The sequence below is a fragment of the Sinohyriopsis cumingii genome, chromosome 18 (assembly GCF_028554795.1).
Source record: "Sinohyriopsis cumingii isolate HCF-2022 chromosome 18, ASM2855479v2, whole genome shotgun sequence".
Lineage (NCBI taxonomy): Eukaryota > Metazoa > Mollusca > Bivalvia > Unionida > Unionidae > Sinohyriopsis > Sinohyriopsis cumingii.
Genome location: NC_142978.1, coordinates 36,619,282 through 36,638,289, shown reverse-complemented (window position 1 = coordinate 36,638,289; position 19,008 = coordinate 36,619,282). Strand labels below are relative to the sequence as shown.

The window sequence follows — 19,008 nt, the reverse complement described above, 5'->3', positions numbered from 1 at the left end:
TAACATTAATCAGAAGTGACGTATCATAAGGTTTCTGAATATATATGTTGGTATATGCATGGGAAAACTTTTTTAAAATCAATAATTTTAAGGCAATCTTTGCAAAATACATTTATTATTAAATTCTTACTGTCACCTTCAAAAATATTTTGATGGAAATAGTTTAGATTTAATTATTTTTTATATTCATGTAATATTTGATTTAAAGATTTATCTTTTATTAAGTCCTGATTTATTGAACCCGAAACGAAACTAGGTAAGTAAACAATCATTGAAATATTTAACGTGAAAATGCAAGGTAACATACAATATACTCAAAGAACATAGTCTGCCTCAAGGTTTAAGCTACCTGTTCTGTATTAGGTTCAAATTAATTCTATCACAGACATATTTAATATGAACAAAGTAACAGTCACGTCAGTGGTATGAAAGTTTTAATCAATGGGAGAACTACCACTGTAATTTAAATATTAAATTGGTCACGATAGTAAATAGAAATTGGAGGAATAACCAAACATTATACAATACTCGTTAGACAACAGTAATGCCAAACATTATCCAATATTTGTCAGAAATCAGCAATACAAAATATAATTCAATATTTGTTGGGCATCAGCCATACCAAACATAGTCCAATACGTACTAGATATCAGCAATACCTGACATTGCCCAGTACAAATTAGTCATCAGCAATACCGAACATTGTCCAATTCATGTTGGACATCAGCAATACCTGACATCGCCCAGTACAAATTAGTCATCAGCAATACCGAACATTGTCCAATACATGTTGGACATCAGCAATACCTGACATCGCCCAGTACAAATTAGTCATCAGCAATACCGAACATTGTCCAATTCATGCTGGACATCAGCCATACCTGACATTGCCCGGTACAAATTAGTCATCAGCATTACCGAACATTGTCCAATACATGTTGGACATCAGGAATACCTGACATCGTCCAGTACAAGTTCGTCATCAGCAATATCAGACATTATCAAATATTAGTTAGACATCAGAAATACTAAACATAATCCAATAATGGTTAGACATCTGCAATACCAAAGATTAACCAATGCTAGTTAGACATCAGCAATACCAAACATTATCCAATTTTAATTAGACATCATCAATACTAATGATAATCCAATATTAGTTATATATCAGCAATACCAATCATTATCCAATATTAGTTATAAATCAGCAATACTAAACATTAACCAGTATTAGTTATATATCAGCAATACCAATCATTATCCAATATTAGTTAGGCATCAACAATACCAATCATTATCCAATATTAGTTAGGTATCAGCAATACCAAATATCGCTCAATATTAGTTAGACGTCAGCAATGCCCGACATCGTCCAGTACAAGTTAGACATATGCATTCTTAGTCTTCAATCTATAATCTGCTATTTTATGAAACAAGTAATTTGATATCGTATCCAAGAGAGGTCAGAATAAGGCAAATTTTAAATAACTTTAATATAAAAGTACCATTCTTCGTTTTCTTTAATATTTAATGTGCAGATCAGTTTTTATTTTCACGTTTTAACTGTTTCTGAGGAACAATGAAAGAGGTGTATATTTATAATCTTCTAGATTGGTTTTCATTTTAAATTTTTTCTTCACTACTACTCCTATCTCTGATATAATAGAAAGGACTGAACCTTCGAGAACTCATTATTTCTCCGTCTGTGCGTCTGTCAGGTTTGCTCACTCTTTCAGACATTTGAAGATGTCATTTAGCTTAAGTATTTGCTTTACGAGCGGTACAGATATCACATATATAAGAAGATTTTGAACCTAAACAGACAGCAAAATCCAGCGATCGAGGTCAGATTTTCCGATTTGGTTTCCACGTACGCGATTTGCTGATTTGCTAATGACACTTGTTACGTTGTCTACCTGTTTGGCTCCAAATGTTACAAACTTTAATCATATAAGTCATGTATATTCCCATAACGTTTAGGACCTGCAGACTACTATTCTAGCAGTTATATAGTTTATCTTTGTCAAATTTACTACATTTTTCATTGCGTAACCACTGCATTATCACTCACACGTCGGGTTTTTCTTAAACATCAGTGCTACTAGTTGTATTTGGCAAGCAAAATAGATCTGATGAATTTTTCAACTTAAATGATTCTGTCATGAATGGAGTGTTCATTTCGTGGTGTAAGGCGTAGTATTCTTTGTTCTTTCAGCGTTTTAATATATATGCGGGCTGTAGTTTTATTCATTCACAATACAAATACAGTTATGGAGTTTTAATAATAATAAGTACTAAATTAAATTATTTTCTAGGAGAAAAGCAACCTTTAGGCTTCAATAAAATATCAATAACACGGGTAAATCATGAAAATGGTCAAGCAGAAGTGTATTTATATTAAATCTAGGGATTCATGTTGTGTGTTAATATGTTAGAAACAGTTTGTTTATGTAGTATATTCGTGACAAGAAGTATCATGACTTCGATTGGCATCGTCAGATGGATTCCTGCTTCACCAGATGCCGTTTCTAATATCACTTTGACAAAATATTTCATGTAATATTTGTTTGTTTGCTTTACTTGGGATTTTTGTTGTTGATTGTTTCTTTGTTTGCTTGTTTAGGTAGTGAATGAGTGAATTAATTAATTAGAAACATTCATACTTGAATATTATGTTTTACTTTCAGCACTGGCAATGTAGAATGTTCTTTACCATTTTCCACTACTCGCTTTCTGCAAACTACATCTGGATTTTTATCGAGGGCCTCTACCTCCACATGCTGATAAATGTATCTGTCTTCTCAGAGAAACACCGCATCATCTGGTATATTGTCGGTGGTTGGGGTAAGTAATGACGTTTCATATTTCTGAATTTAGTCACCATATTAGCCACCGTATGTCCATATGTTGTTAGAGTCGAATTTTCAAAATCTTCAAATTAAATGCTGATAGTACGCTGGATATTGAATTCTTCTTCAGCTTTCCCGACGAGTCTTTCCTTTGAATTGCCGGTGAAAATAATTGATGTCTTTCAGGATGGCCAACGAAATAGACTAATTAATGAAGCTAACCTACTTGAACTGAATTACGAGATTTAATTACTTGTTCATTGCGTAAGCTTTGAATATTTTTTTTAGATTCCATTCCCCAAACAATGCTCTTTAAAAATGACATTTGGCTTCCAGATAATTTAAGACATTTTCTCGAAACATCGTAAACGGCCGAGAATTGTTTACGATTACAGTATTCATCGTGCTTTTAGTTAGTCGTTATGATCATATTATAAAGTTCAAAGCGAGGCAACTTTCATATTAACGGATACCTTTTGATATTCTACGACATCCGTACGTCTCAACAACGATTTTAGTCCTTGGCTGGAAGACCCACTTAGTGAGTGTCGCAAGAAGACTCTTCAATTCAGAGACCACAGTCAACGTCACTGCTATTTATCTTTAATCTAGCTTATATATTACGCTCGATTCAGTGGCATGGAATCTATATTAACTGGTAGGAATCAGCGTATATAATGTTCTTTTGATGTCTCCATTCTAAATAGGGATGATTTTATTAAAGACCTATTATATTCTGTCTTTAACTATATAACATGGTGATCAGTGTAGGGTTCGGGCGGAAAAGATCAAAACAGATGGAAACTGTCTGTGACAATGAATGTCAAGGTCATCTTATTACAGAATATTGTGCCTATGGACTTGGATCTTAAAGACGTTCAGTAATAAGCAACGCTTCCTGCTTTATTTTATTTGTCAGCCATTTTTTCCAAAGAGTCAAGACTTACTTAACAGAGTCAATGTCATAATGTTTCAAAGAATACAATTCAGTATCAGACATTACAGACCTATTTCATTTTATTATTAACATTCACATCCATTCTTTTCAAGAAGTACATACACAAGTACATGCAAGATTTTTTCTCTTCATTACCCAGAAATACCAAATTGTAGCGACATTCTCTTGTATGTCAGGAGCATACAAACATGGAACCGTATTTTAAATAAAAGGAATCACGGAAGAATGTTAGCGCTAATCTAGGGGATGCTATTTTAAGACAGTATTATTTGAACATTTGGCAACAGTACAATTCAATGAAAAGATCGATATCTCTTTGAGTCGAAACCCGAGACCTTTAATAATCTGAATCACTGCATCTGAATTTGGAAGAGATACAAAAATTAATCAGGTATTTTAATGTGAAATGAATAATTCTTGTGGCGTTTGTAGCAAAGTGTTGGTTTTATGCTCCAGTCGAATTCTTTGTTAATTATAAATCACCAGATCTAATGAGATACATCAGAGAAACGACGAAAATGTAGTATTATTGCATATATTTCATTATTTTCTCTCAGTATGCATCCGAAAGAGACTATCCCATTATATCAAATATATAACTCTAGCTCAACTGTTATTTCAACTTTAAGATTAATTTTGAAGACCCCCAACTCCAAAGTAAAAAATTAAACGATGGTGCTTGAAGCTCATTGCGAAGTTGCCATTCCATTCTGACGATGAATAATCTCGAAAATTACACGCTGATGTTTCATCCTGTTAAAATTTATCTTTATATTTGACAGCTTTGAGCCTAGGTTAGACTAATGTACCATATTATTAACACTGTTCTGTTTACGAATTTCTTTGAACAAAGACCGCAATAATATTGCGATTGAATGAATGTATAGGATCGATGCTTTCCGACGATAATTTCCTTTGCAAAGACCTTAAAACACTTACAATGTTATCGATGGCACCTGTTGTGGCAATTAAAGACCTGAACGACATAGAGACAGGGAGATTAGTTGGATAACCAGATGACTGACTGGAATGCAGACATATAAATATCGTTTATCTCGAGCCTTTCTCTCTCATTTCAACCGGCTATCCACCATCCTAAAAAAGTAGTGAATAATGAATTGGTGCGAACTGTGTTTTCTGACCCGGGCTTTCGCGTGGAAATAGGCACATGCCTTGTTTAAAATCTGCGGTATCACCTATACATTTACATTGACTTAAAAATTAGAGGATGATAAGACTATGATGATTAATGAACAATACACAGATCTCAGCATTTGTTTTGCAAGACATTCAACAAATACGTGAAAAGGTCTACAACTCAAATTTCTATCAGTTGATATTACATAAACAGTTTCGAAAATATTACTTTGCTTTTATTTTCTCAGTTTCATTCGAAATGTCGAACAAATAATTAAACTAATCTTATGTTCAGTAAACATGTGTTCAATCGAATAAGATTGAAAATTGTGTCTAAGGCGGCCAAACTTCTACGTACAGAGAGCTGTCCTCGTTGAAAATAGAGCGGAGATAATCACGTGACAATCAAAATAGTAATCTAAATGCGTAAACGGCATCCGAGTGGATGTAGATGATTCCACTTTAAATGCGATAATAAAAGACTATTTACTGATAAATCCGATGCGGTGAAATAGTTTTAATACATAGTAATTTACTCTCCTTGAAGTAAAGTAGTTTTTTATATGCAGTTTTACCGCAGAGGATAAAGCAAGTAAATTGCTGTGTAATGAGGTTACGGGGGCCATCTCAACATGATACCGATTCAAAGTTTATGTTTTAACATCTCTCTCTCTCTCTCTCTCTCTCTGGTTAAATAAACGAATAAACTGATGAGCCTCTCATTTGTTTTTTCCCAAGATATAACACACATGTTCATCCAAATGCACCCCTTAATGCAAGTAGTAACAAGTGAAGTAAGTTCTCTCTCTCTCTCTCTCTCTCTCTCTCTCTCTCTCTCTCTCTCTCTCTATATATATATATATATATATATATATATATATATATATATATATATATATATATATATATATATATATATATACCGCCGACATAATGACATAATATTATAAACGGAAATATTTCAAACAGGCCGTGACCTTTGACTCATTTCCAAAACATGAATGGAATTATCATGGGGAAAACGAAACACTATCGAAAAGAACAAGGTACGGTTTATTTGGTATAGAATGAAATAAATTAAAATATCTGCAGGTTAAACAAGGTTCAGATATTTTTCTGCCTGGCTGGTCGCATTAAAGTCAAATGACTGCCCATTTAATTTCCGAGGGAGGGGGCTGGAATATTTGTACGCCAAAAATTACAAATTTCCAACCTCCATATCGTTTATACAAAATCTTAATCTAATTTGTGCGAAAAGAACATATGATATCCACCTTATATTAGTTGAAAAGAATTAGCTATCTTGTTGTAATAGAAAAACCCATATGTTTGGTTTCAAAATAAACCCAATGTGTCCATCCCTTCCCATCATACAAAAATATTGGTTGGTCCCTTAGCAGACAGTTTCTGTTTGTTCATATATACAGCAATTGTAGAAAATGTAAAACTATTTTCATTTGTTAGTACATTTTGACTTAAATTACCATAATATTTTCAAATATATGAAAACAAGTTTGTACCTGCCTGATATCAAAGATGCTTGTAAGCTTTGGATGTTAAACGAAACAACATTAATTGACCTATATCGCTTTGAACATTCCTTGAAAGTTAGGCAACGGTAAATGAAGTGGTTTGCAGAAGATGGGAAAATTATGTTTCTCATCTGACTGTTATGGGGGGCCAAGATACGCACATTTTGTTTGATTATGACATACAAATATTTCCTCCAATGCAATGATAACAAATTTACCAGTGCATTTTTGGAGGGGAGGGGATTTGTGAAAGCATGCATTTTTTACCTGGTTGTTATTGAGTTTTAATGGTTGCTATGGAAGCTGTCAAAAATAGAACGTGCCTAAATATACTCATCGAATGTTTAACTAAATATAGTTATTTATTCAGATGTCAAGTGTATTTCGATCTGATTGGTATGGGAACTAAGGTGTTTTCACTCAGTCAGTTAATGCAGGACAGATGATGCATGAATACTGTATGATGTACGTGTCTTGTATCACTCACTATAATATTCCAGAGGTTGGAACACTCGTCGTATTTAAAGCCTATTTCACAAACATGTTCATGTAAAGAGATCTTTGGCACCAGACATTTGTCTCATATTGAAATTCGTTGAAAGTTGTTTTCAGAAAGACATCTTCAGAAAAGGAACATGTCTCTGCATGCATTATTAATCCAATATTTACACAGCTACATGCACAGATAATTAATGAAAATTCCATGACAATGTTGGCTTAGTTGTACTTATCCAAACCACCAACTATTTCACATTAGTGGCACATGTGCTGATGGCAAAATCATTTTAAAAACACACTAAAAGCCTACAACATTCACCTTGAATTTGGCACCAAAACAATGAGATGTGACGCAATATTGAGGCTTTAAATAACAAGAGTATCACATAATATATTAAATGCCCATCTCGTGCCTTTTTTGGTATTTGTGACCTTGATCTCAGAACTACAAACCTGCCTGGTGCATCAAAGTGTGGGAATGGACAAACTTTAATCAAATATAAGAGGTAATTAAAACGTGACAGCCAAGATAATGAAACAAACCACTGTCTACGCTTGTTGTTTTACCTTAACCTTAGGGGCAATGTATGTGTGTTTGTGTATGTGTATGTGTATATTTGATGTATATTTTTAACATATCTTTAACAATTTTAGTCACATCACTGCTTCTATCAAATTCAGAGTTATAGACAGCACACGAACTGTAATCTTAACCTGTGACCTTAACCTTCAAGAACACTCCAATTTTGATGTGTAAGTTTACAAAACATCATCTAGGCAATTGGTTCCTTTAAGTATGCTATGCACGCAAAGTAATTTTGAAGATTTTGTACAAAATTACACATGAATCAATGCACTCTGATTCAACATATTCTTTAGCCAGAATGTGTTTTTACACTCAATGATTACTTTGTGCAAACAAAAGATCCAGTTTAATGTATAGTGCGATACAGAAAACAAACAATAGAATAAGATCAATGATATCACAATGCATGTAACCACGCTTTCAGTCCATGCAGCTAAAGGTAGAGTCTGATATATATATATATATATATATATATATATATATATATATATATATATATATATATATATATATATATATATATATAGAGAGAGAGAGAGAGAGAGAGAGAGAGAGAGAGAGAGCATTAACCGTAGATATAGCTATAAGATCAAGTTCTCTACAATTTCGTTGTTATTAGCAACGGTTAAATTCCCAATGACAGTGGCACAACCTTGGTTCTAGGCTGAACATATCTAATGTTATTTCTTCTTGCCTTTCAAACCAATATATACTTATAGGCATGGTATCTAAACAGTTACCAAGTAATAACCCAAGGGCAAGTCTCATTCCTCAGGGTCAGTGCTGGAAATGTGTTTGGTTTGTTTTCCAGTCCTTCAACCAGTATATGGTTAGAAGGTGTGGATCTCAACTGCTCTACGCTATGATTCAGGGGCAAGTTCACAACCTCCGGGCCATGACACACGGTCTGCATTGGATATACCGGTATGTCTAGTTCTGTCATACGTCTTCCCGACCCACAGATGATTACTAACTGGCGATCGCAAACGTTTCCAGGTTGTGACCCATGGAAAGCATACCCTAGGGGAACATACCTTGGCAACACCAGATAGTGTAACCCAAAATACCCGATGTATATGTCATAGCCCGATGTTTATGTGATAGCCCGATGTATATGTGATAGCCATGGCCTTCAAGATAACGCAGACCAACTTCTAGAACTCCGTCTACAATATTTAAAAAGTTAGAACTTAAAAAACCCCACCTTATATTTGAAACAACCGTTCGCTTCTAAAGACTACATAGAATCATATTCCAAAGTTTCAGGCCTGTATCTTTAATGGTAGGAGATAAACTACGTTACTAATTTATAGACAGAGAGATCAGCAGGAGGACAAAATCTCCGCCTTTCTAAAAGATGCACGGGAATAAAAGTCATCGTTGTCTCATTGTCAGTTTATATAATGTTTTACTTTTTTAACATAAAAAGTATGAATCTCAATGATAATTATGTACAGATTTCAAACAATATCAAAACTTTTAAGGAAAATCTCTGATTGGTTGACAAAGTACACTTTTCATGAAACAACATTGCATGAAATAAGAAACACTAAACACATTTACATACATTTACATTTGAAGACTATATTATAACCTAAAATCACACAGACTTTATTTGAATGTTCAGTACTATATATACGTTGATAACTACTATAAACAACAGCACCTCTAGAGTAAACATTATTTTCCATCTGCCCTATAAGATGATGTTCGATTTGTATTCAAATGTTTCATATTTCCATCTGCCCTATAATATGATGTTCAATTTGTATTCCAATGTGTCATACTTCCATCTGCCCTATAACATGAAGTTCCATTTGTTTTCCAATGTGTCATATTTCCATCTGCCCTATAACATGATGTTCCATTTGTATTCCAATGTGTCATATTTCCACCTGCCCTATAACATGATGTTCCATTTGTAATCCAATGTTTCATATTTCCATCTGCCCTATAACATGAAGTTCCATTTGTATTCCAATGTCATATTTCCATCTGCCCTATAAGATGATGTTCCATTTGTATTCCAATGTGTCATATTTTCATCTGACCTATAACATGATGTTCCATTTGTATTCCAATGTGTCATATTTTCATCTGCCCTATAACATGATGTTCCATTTGTATTCCAGTGTTTCATATTTTCATCTGACCTATACTATGATGTTCCATTTGTATTCCAATGTGTCATATTTTCATCTGCCCTATAACATTATGTTCCATTTGTATTCCAATGTGTCATACTTCCATCTGCCCTATAACATGATGTTCCATTTGTATTCCAATGTCATATTTTCATCTGCCCTATAACATGATGTTCCATTTGTATTCCAATGTGTCATATTTTCATCTGCCCTATAACATGATGTTCCATTTGTATTCCAGTGTTTCATATTTTCATCTGACCTATACTATGATGTTCCATTTGTATTCCAATGTGTCATATTTTCATCTGCCCTATAACATTATGTTCCATTTGTATTCCAGTGTGTCATACTTCCATCTGCCCTATAACATGATGTTTCACTTGTATTCCAATGTGTCATATTTTCATCTGCCCTATAACATGATGTTCCATTTGTATTCCAATGTCATATTTTCATCTGCCCTATAACATGATGTTCCATTTGTATTCCAATGTGTCATATTTCCATCTGCCCTATGAGATGATGTTCCATTTGTATTCCAATGTGTCATATTTCCATCTGCCCTATAACATGATGTTCCATTTGTATTCCAATGTCATATTTTCATCTGCCCTATAACATGATGTTCCATTTGTATTCCAATGTTTCATATTTCCATCTGCCCTATAACGTGATGTTCCATTTGTATTCCAATGTTTCATATTTCCATCTGCCCTATAACATGATGTTCCATTTGTATTCCAATGTTTCATATTTCCATCTGCCCTATAACATGATGTTCCATTTGTATTCCAATGTGTCATATTTTCATCTGCCCTATAAGATGATGTTCCATTTGTATTCCAATGTGTCATACTTCCATCTGCCCTATAACATGATGTTTCACTTGTATTCCAATGTGTCATATTTTCATCTGCCCTATAACATGATGTTCCATTTGTATTCCAATGTGTCATATTTTCATCTGCCCTATAACATGATGTTCCATTTGTATTCCAATGTCATATTTTCATCTGCCCTATAACATGATGTTCCATTTGTATTCCAATGTTTCATATTTCCATCTGCCCTATAACATGATGTTCCATTTGTATTCCAATGTGTCATATTTCCATCTGCCCTATAACATGATGTTCCATTTGTATTCCAATGTGTCATATTTCCATCTGCCCTATAACATGATGTTCCATTTGTATTCCAATGTTTCATATTTCCATCTGCCCTATAACATGATGTTCCATTTGTATTCCAATGTTTCATACTTCCATCTGCCCTATAACATGATGTTCCATTTGTATTCCAATGTGTCATATTTTCATCTGCCCTATCATATAATGTTCCATTTGTATTCCAATGTGTCATATTTCCATCTGCCCTATGAGATGATGTTCCATTTGTATTCCAGTGTGTCATATTTCCATCTGCCCTATAAGATGATGTTCCATTTGTATTTCAATGTTTCATATTTCCATCTGCCCTACAACATGATGTTCCATTTGTATTCCAGTGTTTCATATTTCCATCTGCCCTATAAGGTGATGTTCCATTTGTATTCCAATATTTCATATTTCCATATGCCCTATTAGTATGGTGTTTCATTTGTATTCCAATGTTTCATAAAGTCTACATTTCCGATTAACTTTTTATGACTGGAGCAGGAATGTTTGTGAGGTACATACTTGTAGTGGATGGGTAAATCCATAAATAACAACATGTGCACATTGCAGCTGATTATTATTATTATTATTATTATTATTATTATTATTATTATTATTATTATTTCCAACAATTTTATATTTGGAAAAAAATAAGCTTCTAAAGTTTATGATTTTTACGTGAAACTGCTTGCATGTAATTGCATTGTATTTGTGATAGCTATGTTCCTGAGACTTCAGGTTACTATGTATTCAGTATCTAGTACACCACTACGGTGGCCTAGTGGTTAGAGCATCCGCCTCGGAAGCGGGAGGTCGTGGGTTCGAACCCCGGCCGAGTTATACCAACGACTTAAAAATGGTACTATCGGGTTCCTCGCTTGGCGTTCTACATTAAGAGTTTAGTGTTAGGACTGGTAGTCCTGGTGTCAGGATAATGTGACTGGGTGGGACATGATGCTACATGTCCGCGGCATGATACCCCAGTGATAGACATCACCAGTGATAGACATTACTATAAACAGTCACACTGCAGAGATCGTAGTGATATGACTGAAAAATTCACACACACACACACACACACACACACACACACACACACACAATACAAACTATCTCGTAACTTTGGGAAACAAGAAAATTTGATTTATTTTCTTCCGATGATCATGTTATCGTACTGAATTATAATGTGTATTATGTTGCTGAAAAACTTCACTGTTTTAAATCCAAACATTCATACAAAATATCACTTTCTTCTTTCCAAGAACACAAGTTGAAATGTATTTCATAAACAGAAACTAAACCCATTCCTTGGAAACACGGTTGTTAAATTATTGATATTATCAAGGTAAAAATATAATCCTTCACCATAACACTTATACTTCTGTCTAAGCTAAATCCAGAACGAGTCTAAACATACAAAATGGCTTTGTATTCTATTATATAACGATCATTGCCAGGCCTCTTCTAATCTGGCTTGAATAATTCATTTGAACAATGGTTTTAAAGGTCCTGACTTGTGTTTTAACAGTAACAGTTCTATGAATTAAGCAATATTAAAGAAATTAACTGTTAACAATCAGTTGATATATATTCAAAGGAAAATGTGAACTTTTCAACAACTGTTTGCTTCATTGCCGATAGGAGATACCACTTAAACCAATACAGAGAGCATAATCAATATATCTGAGGAAAAAAGTGATTTTACTTTAAGAATGGCAATCATACAAAGTATTAAGCCCAGCAAAGTTCCCCTCATTTAAGCTTGCAGTGAGGCTCTATGCCGTCCATTTGATGAACTAGTATAATTCATAATCAATTGCGATATCTTTTGGGAAGGGAATACATGTGAGAGTGCTCTCTCACCGTCATTCATACGTCCAGTACTGATCACTCTATAGGAACGTGTTTTGGGTTTTAGTGTGCTTTACGAGCGTGCCTATTGATTTTCGTTTTATTGTAAGGCAGATTTTTTTTGCATCCAACGTAAAATTTTGCCTGTCGTTTTTATTATTTTTTGTATCATGCAATGTTATAAATTACAAAACTGACGTGCACTCCCACTTCCGATAACGAGGAACGGAAAACAAAGTGATGACGGAATCCATAATAGGATGGGTATAATTGAACTTAATAAGTGCAAAACGTTTAAACAAGAGGGCAACCAATTATTACACAGGTTACCTCTACTTATAATAGTCTCTAGTGGCTGATGTAAACATTATTGTGCAGAAAAATATTCAGATTTGAAATATGCTCTGACTCAAGAGATTTTATTTTTTGATTTTAACCATCTTAAAATTTCAAGTTTGAATTTATATGACACTATATAACCAGTATTTTGGTGACATATTGTGAAGCCAGATTTCCTATCTGCACCTACACACCTACCATGTGACCGGGCATAAAAGGCGTAACAGAATAAATAAGAACATTATCTGGTATGGTAGCAAAGTAGAGTTACTATGATTAGTTGCTAAAAACTAGATAGCTATGCTGGTTTTATACTCTTTTATTTCAAAATCATTGTTCTTAAAATCTGCTTGACAAGCGTTATCAGTTTCCATAGCAACCATATTTTGCTGGATGAAAGCCATATGATTGGGGTAATCTTGGTTAGGCGTATAACATAGTTCGTGCAGTAATAATACTTTGATTCTCTTCCACAGGAAATACATTGTACTAAGAGCAGGGAGCATACAGTGAACTGTTCTAATTAATGTACCAATTCACATGTACAGTCCACAATTAACCTACAGAGGGGTTGGTTTGGTTTGCTGTTTTGGAGTGTAAGGGCTATTACTAAAGGGCTATTACTAATATACAGTTCAGTATAGGTGGGTGGGGACAGCACTCTAACTGTGACAAAACAGCTAAACATGATGGTAATAGTGATGCCCCATTTCTTTCAGTTATGCATCGTGCACCATTTAGCACTGAGTGTGTGAAAGAGTAACTTATAATAAAAACAGTTCCAGACCTTTCTGTCCACAGACTTTGATGAAACAATATAGATTCTGCATGTAGTGAATGAAATCCATTGACACCTATGAATAATCCATGTAGTGAAATGAAATCCACTGACACTTATACATAATCCATGTAGTGAAATGAAATCCGCTGACACCTATGAATAGTCCATGTAGTGAAATGAAATCCACTGACACTTATACATAATCCATGTAGTGAAATGAAATCCGCTGACACCTATGAATAGTCCATGTAGTGAAATGAAACCCACTGACACCTATGACTAATCCATGTAGTGAAATGAAATCCGCTGACACCTATGAATAGTCCATGTAGTGAAATGAAACCCACTGACACCTATGACTAATCCATGTAGTGAAATGAAATCCGCTGACACCTATGAATAATCCATATAGTGAAATGAAATCCACTGACACCTATGAATAATCCATATAGTGGCAAAGAGAAGTGAATTCTGAATCAACCTTGCTGAAATTGAGCATTAACTCTGCACACGTAGTTTGTAAATAAAATGGATTCTAGTCCGTCCTGGACAACATTGACAATAGTTCCTAAAAAAGCTATGAAGTCCCGTAGTGGCTATAAGCAGGCTTTTGTGGTGAAGACGATAACATGTATTTAGGTAATGACACAATTTTAGTCTCAAACATTATGATGTACCCCAGAATCAAGGGTCAGGAATATTCATATTCGTATTGCCTGCTCACATGTCTTTCTGTGCATGCTGAACTATGTATTGTACCATAATTGGAAACTTGGTTCTCTATACTTTAGAAATGAATAAATTTTGAGTTTAAATCTCAAGCCTCACTGTATCCTGGTTTCGAAAGCACCCATGTCTTTGCAAATGGCTACAGTATACAACGACAAAAAGACAGTTTATCCAGTCCAGTTTTTAAACAGCATACAACCCCCCCCCCCGAGAATTAGTTATCACAAATACATAAAAATGTCATAAAATCGCCACTAATAATTAATTGTACATAAAAGTGTAAACTCTTTCTCTGTACGTGACCTATACGATACACCGTACGATCCAGTGTAGAAAAGCATATGGAGTATATGGAATATAATTGAATACGCCCATGTTCACAGTCATTAAGCATGTTGCGGAAGACTTTGTTTAACCTTCAAGATTAGTGACAGTCGTAACAGCTACCAGAACTGAATGAAGTACCGTCTTGTACCTGTTCTCCTGATCGGTTTGTAACGTTGTTAAAAATTGTCTGTTCCCTAATTTGATTCACGCTCTTGTTTTGCGGGAAGTGCCTTCTCACACACTATGGGAAATGAATGGCACCACTAGAATACCTCTCGTACACCCCATGAATGCATATATATAGGATTTATTTAAGATAAGTAGTCAATGGCAAGAATTACATATTATCTTTAAATGGGTAATAAGAATGAATGACTGATGACACCCGAAGATATAAACTTTGGCGGATTAATACTCACATAGGTACATACCGTGAAAGATAAAATGAACAGAAGTAAAATGCAAAGAAGTAATTTTATATTGTGTTTTAGGAACGATTTGCTATTCTATTTGCTGTTATTACTAACGACCATAACTGTATTTTCAGTATGGAAAGTGTGATAGCCATCAGGTTACATACATGCATGTAATATGAATTTCAGTCAAAGGACCGTGTTGACTAACAGAAGAACAATTTGGCAGTCCCCACTGATTGGCGTGGTGATGTTTGCCACGTGCTTTGTATGCATAGCTAAATGTATATGAAAAATATAATGCTAATAGCATCTTTCGTCTTCACGTAACACAATAATTACAATACAACAGCTCAGTACCATCTCACCGCGGCGGTATATAGAACGCGTAAAATACGTTATCTTATTGCCTGTTTAGCTCAGATAAATAGCTTCCCTTCCGCAAAAACAGTTTGTACCTGAACATTTAAATGACAGTATTTTAAAATAAAATATATGACTTTAAACTCATTACGTATTACAGTTATATATAACTATACCACACCCACCCGCCTATTCAACAAATTCGTATTACCAACAGCCTTTAATGTCATTCTTCAGCACATGATCGGTTATACATCGCAGCCAGATTATTTGTGAAGAAGAACCAGGAAGAACTACAGTAGTGAACTGAGCCACTTAAGCGTCAATGGGTATTAGCAGTACACCCCTCTCTGGGCCACTTTGGCGTCAATATTTTTCAAATCACCATGGGCCACAATAACGTCAAGGCAATAGGCTGGATGATGTATATCGACAATATGAACGGAACAGGTGGGTGACGTCATGGTACTGGACATTGTCAAGTGTTGCAAGGGCCTGACTTGAATACACGCTATTCTAGGTAGAGATAAATACAGTAAAGATAAAGACATAAACATATAAAACACATAGACATTGATTCATGAAAATAAAATCTGTTATTACTGATTGATGAACATCAATCTATCATACCTAAAATATAAAATTGACTAAAATTTTCAAGGCAAGAGACTAAATGTCTTTGGGGGCAAGTATAAAATATAAAATCGACTTAAATATTTGTAGGCAAGAAAGCAGATGTTTTAGACACTATGGTGTGGCACTGAAAAGGACATTTGTGTTTTTTGTTAATATCATTCTGTTAACACAGAGGGCATCGCATATGTCTTCTTCTCTTCCTCAAACTTCCTCTTACTTCTGGACCGTATACGAGGATTATCTTCAGACAGTCCATCCCTCCACATAGATCCTTCTTTTCCAAACGCTCTTGTCGGTGATCTTGATGATTGTCCATGATGATTTGACGTACACGGTTAAATCCGTGCGGATCAGCATCGACCATACGAGGGTAGATGTTTCAACGCTAGTCCACATCTTGTGACGAGGTGATGGGTATAAAGCGAACCGGTGTTATTTATAGTGGAAGAGCGGATCGAAAAGGATTGAGTTTTTTCTCCCACCAATACTAAAACGCATTACAAAATTCAGTCACAGTGCGAAGGCTGTCTTCCAGTCTGAAGAGAGATGCATGTGGCGTCACATTCCCGAGATAGGTGCGCTAGCATCTGTGCGCAGTGAATCAATGCGACAGAGTTTTGAAACGTGATGGAAACTAAGAAGACGATAAATTGGGGTGCACAGGACGTGGAGACTAGAAGCGGTGGCATAACAGCGGGTACCAAATCAACACGGTTCTGCTTCCAGAAGAGACCGATTTTAATTGGGATTTAGTGGATTTTCTCTCTTCTTCACAAGAATTTGTTCTGGGACCACCTTCTCCTTCCTTACTACACGTTGAGAATTTTAAACAGAGACAGAAAAAAAGAATTGGAGAAATTTTCACAGCAGCTGAAAGAAGCAGAACAAGCTTTTCTCCTTCAACTGCAGTAGAGAGAAGAAGAAGAGGCAAGAAGATGGAAACGACAGGAAGAAGAACAGCAGAGAAAGAACAAGGTCTCTGAGAGAAGGAGTACAGTGAATGTCAAAGGGTGATGGTACTCTTGGACATTTTAGCAGGGTTAAGGATTCTCAAACAAAAATGTATCATACTTCTTTAATACGACCCAAGAGAAAAAGACCACCCCGAGCCAAACAACCAAACCATGTTACTACGCCTGATATACCCACGTTAGTGATTTCTACCAAATCATCGACAGGAGCAAGTCCAGAGGTAGGCTTTGACCGTGGCAAAGGCTTCAGGCAGTTAAAGCGTATAACGTTCCGTTCCTGAGTTTGTTTTGAATAAAAACAAACAAACACCCAACGGTCCTTTTCAAGGTCATCCACTTCTCTTGAAAAGAGATGGTATTCATGTTGCCAAAATCAATTAAAACTCAAAATCCCTTTTTTTCCACCATGATGACCGTACGTGAATGCGTGAGTGTAGATCCTTATTCTAAAAATTAAAAACTGAAAGAGGCTTACGTTTTCTGTATGGCCTCCTCTTGTTCACTTTCGTCTCGACTTTTATTCTTCTTTTTTTTCTTCTCTTTCTGGACATGTCTGAGTTCTTTCTTTTGGGAGGGTACCTTTTCTTCTTCATGTTTGGAACCCCTATCTTCATCTTGCTTCTGTTGTTTCTTGGGGCAGTCTGAAGGCCAATGTCTTTTCTCTTGATAACGATAACAGGTATCTTAACCTTTGTCTCTTCTGATACATGTCTTGCTTTTTGACGGTCCGGAGATTCTGTAGCCCAATGCCCTTTCTTCTTATAGATATATCAAATATCTTGAATTTTTCTCGAAAGGAGGGAGAGTAGCCCGTCAGCTGGTCTGAAGAAAACTATAGTATGACACCTCGCAAAGCTCTGAACAGAAGTTCGATCTGTGTTGGCTCTTCCGTCGTTCTGGTAGGTTTGAGAGCGAAATGAATCCTAGAAGGTAAGACACTAGTCTGACATTGATATAGGGACCCATAGCGTTTAAAATATAGTCATTTGATTTTTTGCAGTCAAAATGAAACTATCGCATCATTTCGTGGAGAAAGGAGAAGAAAGTAAGAGACAGAAACGTGACCTATCGCTTCGCACAGTATCTGAAGTCTTGGCTCAAATTCATGCCAACGATTTTGAAGATAACATGAGTGAGTCCGAATCCAGACCCAGAGAGTCTATACCGAACCAAAGTTCACCACCATCAGTAAACCCTGTAAAGTACTACTACATTTGAGAGACAGAAAAGCGCTACTCTAGAAATTTGCGGATTACACGAACACGGTGAAGCTTAAAGATTTAAAGTCCGACGTACCGGTAAAGAAAGCAGAAGAGTTTATCACCAATGTGTGTGATTCTGTGTTAAACACACTGAGACGACAATGTGAAGCAAAAGAAGACGGTCGCTTGAGTCTTTCCATTTATCACGACACTTTGAAGTTACCCGTTTGGATCGAGTTTAGCAGCCCGGTAGAATTGACACCTTCCAAAATCATTGATACGATTCAACAGGTGCAGTAATCCAACAACGAGTTTCACATCACCGCTTGAAAAGCGACATTGTTTATGACCCACGTGTATCTTCCTCAAGGGACAGGATACAAAAAGGTGTTTATAGTGGATGACCTTTGCAGCACCAAAATTAGCCTAGTCCAAATCAACAACCCTCACTCAAGACAAGATGTGTTTAGCCCGTGTCATCGTGGTGGTTAAAACATGCCGACAAGAACGACACGTCAGAATATAAAAGAGC

The 19,008-nt window shown here is 35.4% G+C and overlaps 1 protein-coding gene across 2 annotated transcripts in view; it reads left to right on the top strand.

Moving 5' to 3' along the window:
- The window catches only part of LOC149776406 (secretin receptor-like), a 106,078-nt gene that overhangs the window by 59,167 nt on the left and 27,903 nt on the right, over window positions 1–19,008 (top strand). For both annotated transcript variants that reach the window (XM_089940811.1, XM_089940812.1), the window contains exon 7: window positions 2,688–2,844. In XM_089940811.1, coding sequence (XP_089796937.1) covers window positions 2,688–2,844 — 157 coding nt within the window. The remainder of the gene's footprint in view (window positions 1–2,687; window positions 2,845–19,008) is intronic.